We start from the raw sequence: 15,250 nt of genomic DNA on the forward strand, positions 1-15,250 counted from the left end.
GGTAAATATCATAGGGATCTGATGGTGGGCTGCACTTGGGTTCTCACTCTTTGAGACAGCTCATGACATCCAGCCCTCAGTATTCACCCTTTTTACTAGGTTCCCAGATCCTCAGTGTCTGTCCTTGCATTAAAATTAAAACCTAGATAGGCCCAGAATGTGCCTGCCCAGATTTCAGCGTTGGCATTAGCCTAAGCCCAGAGCTGAGGGAGTTGGGTGGCTATTGTCACTTACGAGGCTTTAAGAAATTGTAAAATTGTAAAAGTTGGGATCTAAGAAACAGTCCTGGTCCTGTTGTACTGCCTGACCTGCTGCCCAGTATCATCTCTGCCCTTCCTCCTAGATTCCATTGCCTGCCTGGCTCTGATGACCCCAAATTTGTTAAGTCTTCAGGAATTTCAACTTGCTGCCAGACAGAGTCCTGGGAAAGTCAGGACTTTACAACCACCATGGAGCTAAAAGACTGATTGTACTAGTTGGAGGGCTTTAGGTCTGTTGTTTTTGTCTCAGAACAGTTGCAGTGTGAGCTGATAGCTGAGGATTTTACCATCTGTAGGTTGCCATGGTCTGATAACTTTTTGATTGTCTTATGGCTTCTGTTATGCAGGGAGATAGGGCCTATTCGACTGACCATATCATGCAACCTATGGACCCTGTTGGGTTCCAGAAGGATCTTAAGGTTATCCTTGAGAAACTTTATCACTGTCTGGAATGGGTAGATGGTAAAAGCCTCAGACTGCATGGTTACTATTGGACCTTTCCCTGTGTGCTCATCATGATCTAGGGGAACACCCTGGTTTTCCAAGGAGCTCCAGGTGATGAAGCAATGGATGAAATGCCTGAAGTGCTCTTGGAGGAAGTTGAAGAGCAAATCTACAGTAATTGAACCAGGAACTTCTGTTCAAGATTATATTGTGGCGATAAGGGCAGTGAAATGTTATTTGTCCTTTGTAATTTTCCAAATGTTTTTCAGGACGTTTTAGAAAATTCTTTGAGCCAGGAGTTCACTGTGGAGAATGTGCTTTCAATACTTCCAGCATTTCCTAAGGGTGCCCCTCAGCAGCGGGCTAAAAGAGCAGTAGACGCCTTAGTAAAGGCTCAGAATTATTCCAGGCAAATGTCCATGCAGCAGGTGAGTGGATGTGAATTTAATGCAACTTAGCTTTTTATACTGAGAAGAAAAATTCAAATTTTGTTGTACTTGGCAATCATTGGGCATATTTTTCTTACTATAGGTAGTCCTCAACTTAAGACAAATCATTTAGCAATCATTTAGAGTTAGGATGAACCTTCCCAGTCTTACTTATGACTCAAATTTGAAAATCCAATGGCTACCTGCCCCCTGTTGTGATTGCATTTGGTCACTTGACAGCTGGCCTGCATTTATTGCCGTTGGCAGCATCCTGTAGCCACATGACTTGCAAACTAATTTTTTTTTGCCAGAAACTGGCATTTATTTTTTTGCCTTGGTGGAGCAGTGGGCTAATGCCTCCTTAAGGAACACCAGCTGCCTGCCATTAGTGCAGGTTCGAGTCCCACCAGGCTCAAGGTTGACTCAGCCTTCCATCCTTCCCAGGTAGGTAAAATGAGGACCCAGATTGTTGGGGGCAATAAGCTGACTTTGTAATAATGCCGCTTGGGGGGTGTGTGAAAGCCCTAACAAGCAGGAATATACATAGAATGAAGGCTACTGCTAAGCTTGTAAGCCGCCCTGAGTCTTCGGAGAAGGGCGGGATATAAATGGAATAAAAATAAATAAAAATAAATAAATTTATTTTTGATTTCCAGCAAAAAATGGCCATTGTAGACAGTTGATTCACTTAACGGTTGCTGCAAAAGTTGTAAAATTGGGTGTAAAAATGGCAATCTACTTAACAATTGGCCTGACCAACAACTGTAATTACAGGCTCAGTCACGGTTATAAGTCGAGGACTTCCTGTAAGCTAATGCATGAAGGTATTCCGTTTCTTTAATGAAATATTTATGGCTTCCTCACTATTCTAAGAATTACCTGGTGGGCTGCAAACCATAATATATGTAAGATAAAAACAACACGCAATAAAATATATAATAATTCATATAATAAAACAACAGTGACCACAACACAAGGATGGACAATCACCAAATGTTATGGCTCTGATTGTTAACATCTAAATGCATGAGTAAGAAGATAGGTCTTCCCCAGTACCAAAAAGCCAGTAGTATTCAAATGGTAGTGTGCATTGTGGTCTCCCATAATGCACCTTTCTCAATTCTAGAGGTGCTGCGGAGACCCCTTCCCCCATAGAATTTCATGTATCAGCAAATGCCTATTGGGAAAGATGCATTTTCAGCAATCAAGAAACAATTTAAGTGGAGTCTGGATATTGTGTGTGAAAGACAGTAACAATTTAACAATGCTCAGTAAATTAAATCTTCAACTTTGGCACAACAGTTAGGTCAAGGACTTTCAATTCAGTCATGGTTTTAGTTCCCTCTTTTCTTTTAGAAGGAGAACCATAATCCATTGCATGAAGTCCCAAAGTCAGTTCTTGATATCCTTAATGGAAAGAATCTTGGGAAGGACTGAGAAGAAAGATTGGAAAAAGCCTCAAATGTGCCAGTAACGTTAGAAAAACCATTGCCTGTTTTGTAATAATATAGATAAATTAAATTAGAAGGTTCAGTCTCGTGATTCAGCAGCTTTTTTGTATCCTTAAAAGGTAACTTTGGGATAACAGAAATGCGATGCTGCTGCTTTGAATATACACAGTTGGATATGTTTACATGAAATCATGCTATAATTTTAGCTACACAAATCTCTATCTAGGCGCTTCTAGTTGTTCGTTATTACCTATTGCTGTAACAGCTTTAAATAACTTCTAATATTAAATTGTTTATTTGAAGCTGAGACACAAAAATTAAATTTGGACTTAACGTGTTAAAATATAACTGTAACCCCTGGAGTACCATAGAATTAAAATAATAACAAGGTCTATAATTACCCATTAACTGATTAAAAATTGAGACAATCTGTTTAATCGAGAGCTAACTTGATTAAAAATATATATGGACAAAAGTTGATAGCTGTTTAGCACTGTTCTAAATATATTTATGTGAGAAGTTAGAAAGTGCTGATAAGTTAGGGAAAGCATTGCAGAGCAGGACATTTTCAGTTTTTCCCCAATGTCTTTACCTTCAGTTATTATAGGTGTCATTTTCTTCTGTGCAACTGAGTATAGGTAGTCTTCAGTCTACAACAGTTCATTTAGTGACCATTTGAAGTTAACAATGCTACTGAACAAAGTAACTTATGACCGTTTTTCACACTTAACTGTTGCAACATCCCCCGGGTCACATGATTTACATTTGGATTCTTGACAGATGGTTCATATTTTAAGACGGTTGCCGTGTTCTGGGGGTCATGTGATCATACTTTGCGACCTTCTGACAAGCAAAATCAATGGGGAAGCCAGATTCACTTAACAACCGTGTTACTAAATTTAACAACTGCAGTGATTCACTTAAGAACTGGGGCAAGAAAAGTTGTAAAATGGGTCAAAACTCACTTAACAAATTTCTCACTTAGTAACATAAATTCTGGGCTCAATTGTGGTCATAAATCGAGGACTACCTGTATCTTATGTGTGTGTGTGTATGTTTCTGCATATATAATTTGGAGGACAACTTTACATACTTTCTCTCTAACATTCTGTTAGGTTAGAACCAATTTTAAAAAGTCAAAATACTGCAGTATTTTCATCATACTTTGATTTGTTTGTTTATTTTTTATATGAAACTTTAGCATGCATGGTGCAGACAAGAAAGACAACATCAGGAAGGTTTCTTTGGGATCTAGTTCACTAAAGTTTTCTAATAGAAAAACAATCTGCTCTTCATTTTCAATTGTTTTGTCTTGGAACCATTTTATCTTTCGCCCGAGAAAGTACATTAGATCACTAAAATAATCTGACTGCTAGCTCAGTAAGATGGCCAATATCCCCGAAGTCAAAATTGTCTCAGATCCATTTCATAATATTTATTTTTTCCATAGACTATTGGATTCTCCCTGCAGGCAAGGAAAAGAATATTTAATGACTTTCTGCAAAGAATGCGTCTTCATTTTTCTATTCTGTGATACCTTGGATGTTACAGCACAAAGTATTAGTAGCAAGTTGTATTCAAATTTAAACCTAAATTCCCAGTCTGTTTATATTATTCCGCTGCTTACACTTAATTCTGTCCCAAGAATTTCATGAATCTTGTGTAGTGAAAAAATATTTTCAACACAAATGGAATAAAGATCAGTGTACTAAAAAAAATTTCAATAAATTGTACTTTAGAAAGTATAATTTATTTTGTTGTAACACTCAACTCTCTCTTCAGCTATACAAACTGAAGCAGAAAAGGGAAAGATTGCTCCTTAGAATACAAATTAATCTTGCCATATAAGTCTTTTCTTATGACCTTGTAAACTAAAGCAATCTATTAAAAATGTAATTTAAAATGTTTTAGGGAAACATTGAATTTAATACTTTTTAAAGCAACTTGACAAATATTCAAAATACTTTCTAGATAATTTTTTGTATTTTGTTTGGGCAATATTACAGTATCATGTTTATGGATTAGAGGTGTTGGGTAAAAGCAAATCCTACCAAGTAGCACTTTGGAAGTTTGGTTAGTAACTATACACTACACCTACACCACTACTTCAACAACATTAATAGGACTAGACAGTCTAATTTCCTGATTTGATATTCCTGATTTTTAGTAAGAAATTTAAAATGGCATGATAATTATATCTTCACTTTCTCAACAATTGTATATTTCAGGATTTATTTCTTCAATTGACAGAAAGAGCACAAACAAGTGTCCCCTGCTTAATATACAGTATAGGTTTCTTCATATGTAGACATAAAATTCTAAAAAAAAGAGCAATTACAGCAACATTTTAATCAGTTAAGTTAAGGAATTGGGTCTGTAGTATAACGATAAACTGAGCTTAGAAAGTGGTCTTTGGTTTGTGTGTGTGTGTGTGTGTGTGTGTGTGCGCGCGCGCGCGCTTTTAAGGTCATCTTATTTTGAGATATCCCAAATAAGGATATTGGAAAATTGATACTTTTGACATTTAAAATGGTGATTTAGTTATATTTAGGATGCTAGTAATACATTTGGTTGAGGTCTTTGGTTACAATTGTAAAAGTGTTCCATAATTTCATAACACTTAATTACAAAAGTATGATCTACTGTAAGGGAAAAAATAGCAGGTTAATCTATTATTCATGTGTTGCATGACAATACATTTACTCTACACTGTAATGCATTTTATAGTAAAAAATTGCACATTTTATAGAATTAATGATTGTTACATATAGCCAGGGCTTTTTTTCTCATAGAACACTCAGAACGGCATTCTGGTACCTTTTTTTTTTTGCAAAAAAAAAGCTCCCTCTATTGGCTTTCGAAAGCCTATTGCAGGGCTAGGCAATCTTGGCCCTTTTTTATGACTCGTGGACTTCAACTCCCAGAAATCCTGAGCCAGCCACGCTGAGGGGAAAGGGAGAGGTTTCCAAGCTGAGCCATGCTGGCTCAAGAATTCTGGGAGTTGAAGTCCTTGAGTCATAAAAGAGCCAAGGTTGCCTACCCTGCACTAGAGGAGGACATTAAAATTATTTACAGGGTTACTTCTTTAGGAACTAAACTTTTAGAATCTAAAACAGCTAATTCAAAAAAGCCAACAGGAAAGAACCTCACATTTTTCATCTGCTTCTGTCTTTTGGAAGTTAAAATTAGATAACAAAATAATCTCTTTCCTATGTTAACATCTCTGCAATGAAATCAATAAAGGTAAGAGGACAGAAATGAGAAACATTTTTCTAACCATCTATTACAACTAAACCACTTTAAATTAAACAATTCTTAAGAATGAAATATTTTTAATTTGGACTTTACTTTTACTGTTTGGACTGTTGTGTGTTTTGAAAAATAGATTATTTAGAATCTACTTATATTACACTTCAGTCTTTAAATAATTAACCTAGTATATACATAACAGTATATGATGTTTTCCATGGTGAGCTTAACATCAATAACAACATTTTTTAAAAAGGCTAAAACAATTTCTGGTGGTATTATCTGTATATTAAAAGATTGTTTAATCACAATCTTTCACTTTTCACATTCTGGACAAGCAGTGGTCATGTATCCTAGCAAAAGATGTTACATATGTGCATAAGTGTAGTCAGTAGCATATGCCTTTTTAAAAATATCAAACATGCAAAGAAAGAAAAATAAGTCCAAAATATCTGTATTACATCCAGAAATGCCAACTTTGCAACCAATATTTCTCATCCATAACTATGGCACCCTAAGGATACCTGCATACATGCAAATGCTTCTCTGGGATCAGTAACGCAGCAGGGATTGCTTTTTCCTTCCAGTAACAGATTGCTGGGAAATACAAAACATGGCCTTGAGAATTCCAATGTTTGTTACAAATTTTTCTGGATGTGGTTGGAAAGAGGCCTAGAAATGCCAGCACAAATACATCACACTTGCTGAACGTGCACACACAACTAATTACAATCTTCAATTATATGTGATATATCTAAAATGAGATGGGCTGTCTCAACTGCAACTTGCAAACCATTCCGTTTTGCGGCAAAACAGTCCAGGACAAGCTGATCAGCAGAGCTTAGAGAGGACTCATTAACACAATTTTTGGGAAGGAAAGAAACAGAAGGACAGTTTAATATCTTCCAGTTGATGTTATGTTATGTAACATCTGGGAGTTGAAGTCCACGAGTCATAAAAGAGCCAAGGTTGCCTACGCCTGGCCTATTGGCTTGCTGCTGAGCATGCCAAAAGACCCAGCCGGCAAACGTTGCACAGGCAAGTTGTCTGCAGTGAAGGCAGGAACTTTGCACCCCTCCCTGCTGCCCAACTACACCATCTCAACTATGTAAGTACGATATTATTTGCAAATTGGATGACAATAAACAGTTTAGGCTGCATTTACATCAGGGCTTTTCAGTCTTTTTAGAAATTGTACCACTTTTAGGACATGACAATATTCAAGCACCACCAGTGCTTAACAAGGTGTCAAAAACTTGATGACTAAAAAAAATGGGGGCGGTATTTTGGGTTTCATTGGTTAGATTCATTTATTGTTATAGAAATGGCTAGTTTATAATATAGAAAAGCAAAATGTTGAGGTTCAATGTTAATGCTTCCTTCTACTCCTGTAACAGAGGAAGTCAGAAGTCAGTGCCTTTTCTTTTTCCCTTCTCCCCCTCACTTTTCTTTTTTTTTCTCACCCTTCGCTCGTGAAAGCCCCCCCCTCACACTTTGCTCATAAAAGTCTCCAGTCACTCTCACTCACTCCTCCGTCTCTTTCAAAGGCACCTCGTTCAGTCTCTCCCCCACTCACTCCGTCTCTTTCAAAGGCCTCTTGCTCACTGGCTCACTTATTGCCCCGTTGATTCCAAATGCCATTTGCTCGTTCACACACTCACACACTCTCCCAACGCTTCCAAACACCATTTGCCATTTACTCACTCACTTACTGCCCCATCGGTTCCAAACTCTTCCAAATGCCACTCGCTCGCTCACTCACTGAATTTGGAAGCGACAGGGCAGTAAGTGAACAAGTGCTGTTAGCTGTTAGCTGTTAGCTGTTTGGCACCAGAGACCACTGCCATGGGGAACACAGCTCTGGGTCGTGGTTCAGAGCAGCTCCGGGTGGGGGCTCAGCAAGGGCCGTGGTGCGGCCACTGTGGGGAGGGGAATCCCCACGGCATGTGGCTCCAAGCTGCAGGGGCGGAGGTGCAAAGGACGGGTGGCGACGCCATAGCAAGACACCGGCATCGCTCCCAGTGACAGCATCTCTGAGTTCCGGCACCTTTTTTTTTTTTTTAGAAAAAAAGCACTGCATATAGCTATTAGTTTATGCAATTATATATATTCTTTTTGCCCTTTTTTCTGAATGATTTCTAATTCTAATCATATTTGTTACTCTATTTTCTCTTTTAGATACTTGCTTTGCAAGCAGAACTAAATTTCCACAGAAAATTATATAATCTTCAGGTTACATATATTGAAGCTGTATTTGATGGGATAAAGCAAGCATACCACACATTTCAAGATAATGTTGCTATGGTTCTTTGTTCCCCGCTGCAAGGTAAATGAATATATGTCTGGGTATCAATCACATGCAGGTTTTAAGCACTAATGTCTACTAGGGATGCATTTAAACAATCACCTGAAAACAATTCAAATTTAGTAACGTATATGACCATTCTATATGATATTTTTGAGAAAAATCTCTAGGAAATTTTCACTTTCCATCTCTTCATGCAGATGTTTTTTCTTCTTACACAAAACTTAAAACTGGAGCATCAGAAGATGCTTTGAGAGATTTTCTCATTGCTTTTAAAAACAATGCTGAACAAATCCAATATGCTATTGAAACTTTGACTCCATCAGCAAGTCAGCAGCGAGAAGGTGAGAACTTTTAAATGTATGATAGCACTTTGTCTTGGGTTCTTCTACTGAAAAATGATTAGTAAGAAAGCAATCTACAAACATCCTTTATCAGTGTTCTTGATCAAATATCAAATTGTTTCACTGATTTACACTTATGTTCATGGCAAGATTTTCCACCTGGGGTTGACTTGAATGGATTTCACAGAAGGAGAGAAAACCTCATCCCTTCATAAGGAAATAAAGGGAAAAGGCCGTTTCTCCACAATGGACTAGAAAATATCCATTTTCTCAAGTACTCAGTACTTTATGAATGGGGGAAAAAAAGCCTGATGGAAACAAAACTCATCCAAGACCCTTGCATCAGACGTAATGTTAGAATTAATTGCGAGGATAATCAAGAGATGCAATATAATATTTAACATTAGCATTTAATTTAATTTAATTCCATTTATATCCCGCCCTTCTCAGAAGACTCAGGGCAGCTTACAAGCTTAGCAGTAGCCTTCATTCTATGTATATGCCTGCTTATTAGGGCTTTCATACACCCCCCAAGCGGCATTATTACAAAGTCAGCTTAATTGCCCCCAACAATCTGGGTCCTCATTTTACCTACCTCGGAAGGCTGGAAAGCTGAGTCAACCTTGAGCCTGGTGGGATGCGAACCTACACTAATTGCAGGCAGCTGGTGTTACTTAAGGAGGCATTAGCCCACTGCTCCACCAAGGCTCCACCAAGCATGTCTTTAGTAAGGCTGACACTATATGCCTGAATGTAAATTTGACCCCAACCTGATATTCACTTGATAGATGGAAACATGGCCAACATATTCCAATATGTGGTTCATAAACTTGCTTTCATTTTGGAGAATGAATCGTATGCATGTGTTTAAGTGGAATTTATTTCCCCGTGTAAATAGTATAACGGAAGTAGAAAGCATGTCTATGATTAAAGATGAAGTCTATGATATTTATATCAGTAAAATAGTTGCCTCTGGACAAATAACATTTGACCATATCCTCTTATTTAGGAAAGGAATTAGTCACAACTGCCCAAGTGAAAGAGTAGATCAGTCTGAGAATTAGACAGGTGTAACACTAAGCATTGTCTAAACCATATTTGGATGAATCTGGATGGTACTGTTTTGCCCACATATCCTTCTGACATGAGGTGATACAGTCAAGATAATACAGCAGAGAAGTTGAAACCAAGAACTAACATAGTTAACTCTGTCATATAAAAGTCCTTTAAGTTTGGGACTTTTAACTTCTGCCAGGTAAAATAAGTTTTTAAAGACATAAACCTAGTAACCATTCCAGGAATTAAGCCAAGAAATTGGGCCTATGGCAAACTCCCCAAAATTGTATGTAAAATCTATTACAAATAGTTCTCAACTTGCAACCATTCATTTAGTGGTAACCGTTTGAAGTTACAATGGCACTGAAAAAAGTGACTTATGACCGTTTTTCATACATACAACCATTGGTGCATTCCCATGATCATGCAATCAAAATTCATGGCAACTCATGTATTTCTGACAGTTGCAGTGTCCTGAGATCATGTGATTACCTTTTGTGGCTATCTGACAAGCAATCGTGTTACTAACTTAACAACTGCAGTGTTTCACTTAAACAAGTGCGGCAAGAAAAGCCATAAAATGGGGCAAAATTTACTTAACAACTGTCTTGCTTAGCGACAGAAATGTTGGGCTCAATTGTGATCATAAGTCAAGGAGTATCTGCATAAGGGATATTGAGCACATTAACCCATTGATGGCTCTAATAAATCTCTAAGCAATTGCAGAATATGTTTCTGGCTTTATTTGACAATGAAGGATAAGCACGATACATTTATTTGCTTTAACAATATAAAAGAATTATGTGGCATTGTAATATCTGGTTTTTCTACATTGAGTGTAAACCAATAAACTGGAAAAAACTAGTTATTACTAAAGCTATTTTAAAACTATGTAGGTATTCAAACAGCCTGAGAGCAACTGCTGATTTAAACTGCTGATTCTACAATGTAACCCTCTGCCTTTTTAAAGGTGATGAAGCCCTGTCAAGATTTGGAAAAGAGTTCTTTCTGTCTTTAGAACAGTCACTCAAAGCCTGTGGAGAACAACGGGATAAAGCAGCCAGCGAAATGGGAATCTTACAGATGGAACTGGATCAGGCTTTAGAAAAACTGCGGAATTTAAGGGAACAAAAGATGAAAAAACCAGGGACCGTTCAGCATTTCCCTAATCATGAAGACATTTCAACAACAAGTTGCTTGAATGTAGTTTCTCAAAAGTCTGAACCTAATTTCCCATCTAATTTTCCTCCAACCAGACTTGACCCTTTGCTAAAACAAGCTTCTGTGGCAGAGAAAGAACCTACCAATCTGCTCCCCAAGCAGAGACTGGGAAGTTCTGATGATACAGTTATTCAGCAGAAGGGAAAAGCTCTTCATAGGAGCAAGAGTATGAAGGCCACTGAAAGGACAGCGTGGCAAGATTAGATCCTTTTGCATTTGTTATGATTTGTATAGGGAAGCTCTGTGGTACAAAAATGAATGAGTGGGAGTCAGTGTTGCCTTTCCAGCATCTTCTCGGTGCCACTTTAATGATTATGTAAAACTGTTTGGGAAATGGGAAACATTTGCTATGTTAAAGCAATTCTCACATTAGTGTCAAAAGACACAGCAATGTGCTCAAACATCACATATCTCTGAAGATATGTAAAAGCACTAAGTTAAATCTGTGCAATGTGATTCAGACAGCTTCCTCAAAACTTGCCAGAGCCAAGTTTTACTTTCCATACATATTTATGGAATATTACAATATATATAATGTGTGTGTGTGTATGTGGATAAATGTGTACATACACACACACACACACACACACTTCTCACAATTTTTCAAGAACTTTCAGAAGTGTATTTTAAGTAACAAAGAAACAGCTACTGGATTATTAGTATTAATCTTTGTTAGATATAATGTATGTATGTAAGAAGATACAAACCATGTAATCACTTGGAAGGGAAATGAATACCCATAATAAAAGGTTTTTTGCTGTGTAATCTAGGAGTCCTGTCCCACACTTCATTCTTTTACACACATTCTTATTAAATGGAGTAGGTGTTAAGTGACATTCAAAAGCTGTGTAGTCTGCCATTTTGTTTTTGGTGTCAGTAGAAGGATTATCCCAAAGGTGCTTTTTTCATGAGGCAACTGGACTTCCTTGGTTTTTTTTTGAAGATGTTTGGCTTCTCATCCAAGGAGTTTCTTCAGCTCTGACTGGATGATGGGGAATGGCAGGATTTATACTCCTTGCAGACAGCTGGTCATTTGCATTCTTTTAGTCAGTTGTTGAAGCTGCAGGCTTATCTGTGTCATCAGGATCAGCTGAGTAGTGCAAATGGGTGTGGAGCCTTCTTCATTGCTGGAGTTATTGCAGGATGCTGCAATTTCTTGATGTATTTTGCAAAGTTTTTGGACATAGTTCCCAGTGCCCCAATGACAATGGGTATCACTGTTACGCGTTTCATCCATAATCGTGCAGTTTTGATGGCCAGGTCGCGGTATTTTGTAATTTTTTCCAGTTCTTTTTCTTCGACTGGCATCTCCTGGTACAGCGATATCAATCAGCTGTACGCTTTGGTTCTCTACAACTGTGATATCTGGCGTGTTGTGTTCCAAATGGGGATCTGTCTGTATTCGGAAGTCCCACAAGATCTTCACCCTCGACAACTTTTTCCACCCTATGTTCCCACGGCTTTTCAGACACAGGCAAGTCGTATTTTTTACACAATGCCCAGTGGATTAGTTTAGCAACTCGGTCATGTCTAGCTTTGTAATTAGTTTGCGCAATTTTGCTGCACTCACATATTAAATGTGAAACAGTTTCAGCTTTGTTGTTGCAAAGTCAGCAATTTGGATTGTCAGTAGATTTTTGTATCTTCGCTTTCATGGCATTAGTTTGTAGTGCTTGTTCTTGAGCAGCCAGTATTAAGCCTTCTGTTTCTTTCTTGATGGTTCCCATCTTAAGCCATGCCCATGTCAAGTTGTTATCCCATTTTCCTTCAATGTTTTTCAAATGTTGTCCATGTAAAGCTTTGGTTTTCCATCTATTTAATCTGTCATCCAGCCGTTTTTCCTTATATTCTGCCTTTGTTTCTGTTATTTTGATAATGCTCTCTGTTTTCACAGCCTGCAGCAATTTTTCTGTACTTTGATTCACATAGTCATTCAATCTTCGTTTTTCTTCTTCTACAGTTTGGTGGATTTGCAGTAGCCCTCTGCCCCCTATTCTTCTTGGCAGGTACAATCTGTCGATGTCACTTCGTGGATGTAGAACATGGTGCATGTTCAAAAGTTTACGTGTTTTCCAGTCTAGGTGTTCCAATTCGACCAATGTCCAGTTGATAATTCCAGCTGGGTAGCGTATCACTGGGACTGCCCATGTATTAGTGGCTTTAATTACCGTATATTTCCACCATTCAGCTTTGATTTTAGCATTTTGTGGACTCTTCTGATGTATTCCTTTTGTGTTGACTCTTTGACTTTTCCATTCAAGATGTTATCTGCTTCCAATATGCCTAGGTATTTGTAACCATCATCCTTTGCTAGTGCTTTCATAATACTTCCGTTTCCCAGTTCTATTCCTTCTATTTTTCCCACTTTTCCTCATTGCATGGATAATATAGCACATTTTCCAAGTCCAAAGTCCATTCTGATGTTGCTGCTAAACAGTTGAACTGCGATGAATATTGATTCAAGTTCAGTGTGGCTTTTTGCATACAGTTTTAAGTCATCTGTATAGTAGATGGTTTATCTTGCCATGCTGGCTTGAGATGTGGTATCCCAGTTTTTTGTTTTGTAATATTATTGTCAATGGAATTAATGCGATGTTGAACAGTAGTGGTGAAAGTGAGTCCCCTTGGAAGATTCCTCGTCTGATGTTGATTTCACCAGTGTTCTCCCCATTTGCTGTTAGAACTGTTTTCCATTTTTGCATATTTGCTTTCAAAAATGTACAGATGTTTTTGCTGATTCCAAAGTTTTCCAGACATGCATTAATCCAACTGTGAGGTAATGAGTCAAATGCTTTTTTGTAATCAATCCACGCCATATTTAAATTTGTTTTTCACTTGTGGCATTTTGAAGCATTTCATCAAACTGAGTGGCCATGTGGTGATGGAGGCTGGTGAGGTGTTTCAACCAGTATCCATGCAGCTCGTCAAGGCCAGGTGCACTCCAGTTCTTGACCTTCTTGACTTGTTTTGCAACCATATCAGTGGTTATTACAATATTCTCCATTTTGTTTTGTGTTGCTTGTTTTTGGATATCTTTGATCCAGGAGGCAGTTTTATTATGTTCCACCACCGATCCGGTATGGATTTTTTTTATTTCTTCTCATCATTGGTGATGGGTTGTTTCATGGTTGCTAAGCCACTACCAATCAGAAGACCAGTAATCCCATAACCATAGGGACTGCACCCAATAGCTGTCCAGGCCCAGCCATGGGTTGTAGTAGTAGTAGTAGTAGTAGTAGTAGTAGTTGTTGTTATTATTATTATTATTATTATTATTATTATTATTATTATTATTATTATTATTATTATTATTATTATTATTATTATTATCTCCCTTCAACTGTCTCTTTTTTACTCTAAACATAGCCAGATTTTTTATTATTCCTCATATGGTTTCATTTCTACGCCTTTTGAATGATAATTTTGACAACCAATCACACTGAGGATACTATAAGTATAATAAAAGTAAAGTAGAAAGTGTAGATTAATTTTTTGGTTTTGAACCTTTGGATGAGTTGCTGCAAAACCAGTTGCATTTTAATTTGTAAACTACAGCCCGGACATTCAAGAATCCAGGTTCCACTTATAGAAGGACCTCTATTTAGAGCTTTCATCTAATTTTCAGGTAAGCACGTACATCCAGCAGTCTAGCATGTGGCTAAGATCACTCTCCAGGCTATGTACAAGACTAAATCCAGCCTCCAGTTAGATACATTTATTAAAGAATCAAGAGAATAAAATCTAATAGATGTAATTGCTAAGTATCTCTGAGGACACTTGACCATCCCAGGATATCATAGCATGATCAGGTCTTCATTTTTGACCTGATGCTTGAAAGCAAAAGTACATTTCATTAACTGGTAGATTTTTAGGAAAGTGGACAAGAAGAAGATGAACTGAATAATCAGTAACTTGAAGGATCCATTTCCCCCCCAGATTTGTTCAGTACAGTACTGACTTTGTTCAAAGCTGAGGCAAAGCTGGAATATGTCTCTAATAATTTGTATATTTGAGAAAATCCTTCATGAGAGAAATAGTATGACAAGAGGGAGGGAGAAAACAGACCAATTTAGTCACGGCTCCCATGTTCAATACTATCAAAACCACTGAATAATCTGTGTCGATTGTACTGTCAATCTGTGTGGATTTCATTCTTTCCACAACTGCAAATAATCAGTTGTTCTCCAAGACTATTTGGAGCTGGCAAGAGTTAATGTAAAACTGAGAGGAGAATAATTCTTTTTTAGGGATAAACTAAGATAAAATCCCTGGCTACACATGGATAGAAAACCAGTAATTTGGTTTCTCAGGACAGCAATATTATAAATGAAATTCCTATCAGAATGTGGCTAGTATAGATAATCTGGACTCTTTAGCTAAAAATGCAAATGCAAAAGGTTCTATTTCTCATTTTTGGGAAACTTGATGTTCCAAAAGGCTTCACTTGAAAAGTACCAGCTGAACAGATTGCCGGTTCCTTCTTAATACGATT

General features: G+C 37.6%; 1 protein-coding gene across 1 annotated transcript in view; it reads left to right on the forward strand.

Annotated features, from left to right (window-relative positions):
• Nucleotides 1–11,517, forward strand: part of LOC308662719 (uncharacterized protein) — a 56,750-nt gene extending 45,233 nt beyond the window's left edge. Inside the window, exons 9-13 of the mRNA XM_081318861.1 lie at nt 974–1,132; nt 6,836–6,940; nt 8,011–8,158; nt 8,338–8,481; nt 10,508–11,517. Of these exons, the coding sequence (XP_081174987.1) occupies nt 974–1,132; nt 6,836–6,940; nt 8,011–8,158; nt 8,338–8,481; nt 10,508–10,962 (1,011 nt within the window). The 3' untranslated portion in view covers nt 10,963–11,517. The remainder of the gene's footprint in view (nt 1–973; nt 1,133–6,835; nt 6,941–8,010; nt 8,159–8,337; nt 8,482–10,507) is intronic.
• The last annotated feature ends 3,733 nt before the right edge of the window (nt 11,518–15,250 follow it).

This window comes from Vipera berus, assembly GCF_964194415.1.
Source record: "Vipera berus genome assembly, chromosome: 2".
In the NCBI taxonomy this organism is placed as follows: Eukaryota; Metazoa; Chordata; class Lepidosauria; order Squamata; family Viperidae; genus Vipera; species Vipera berus.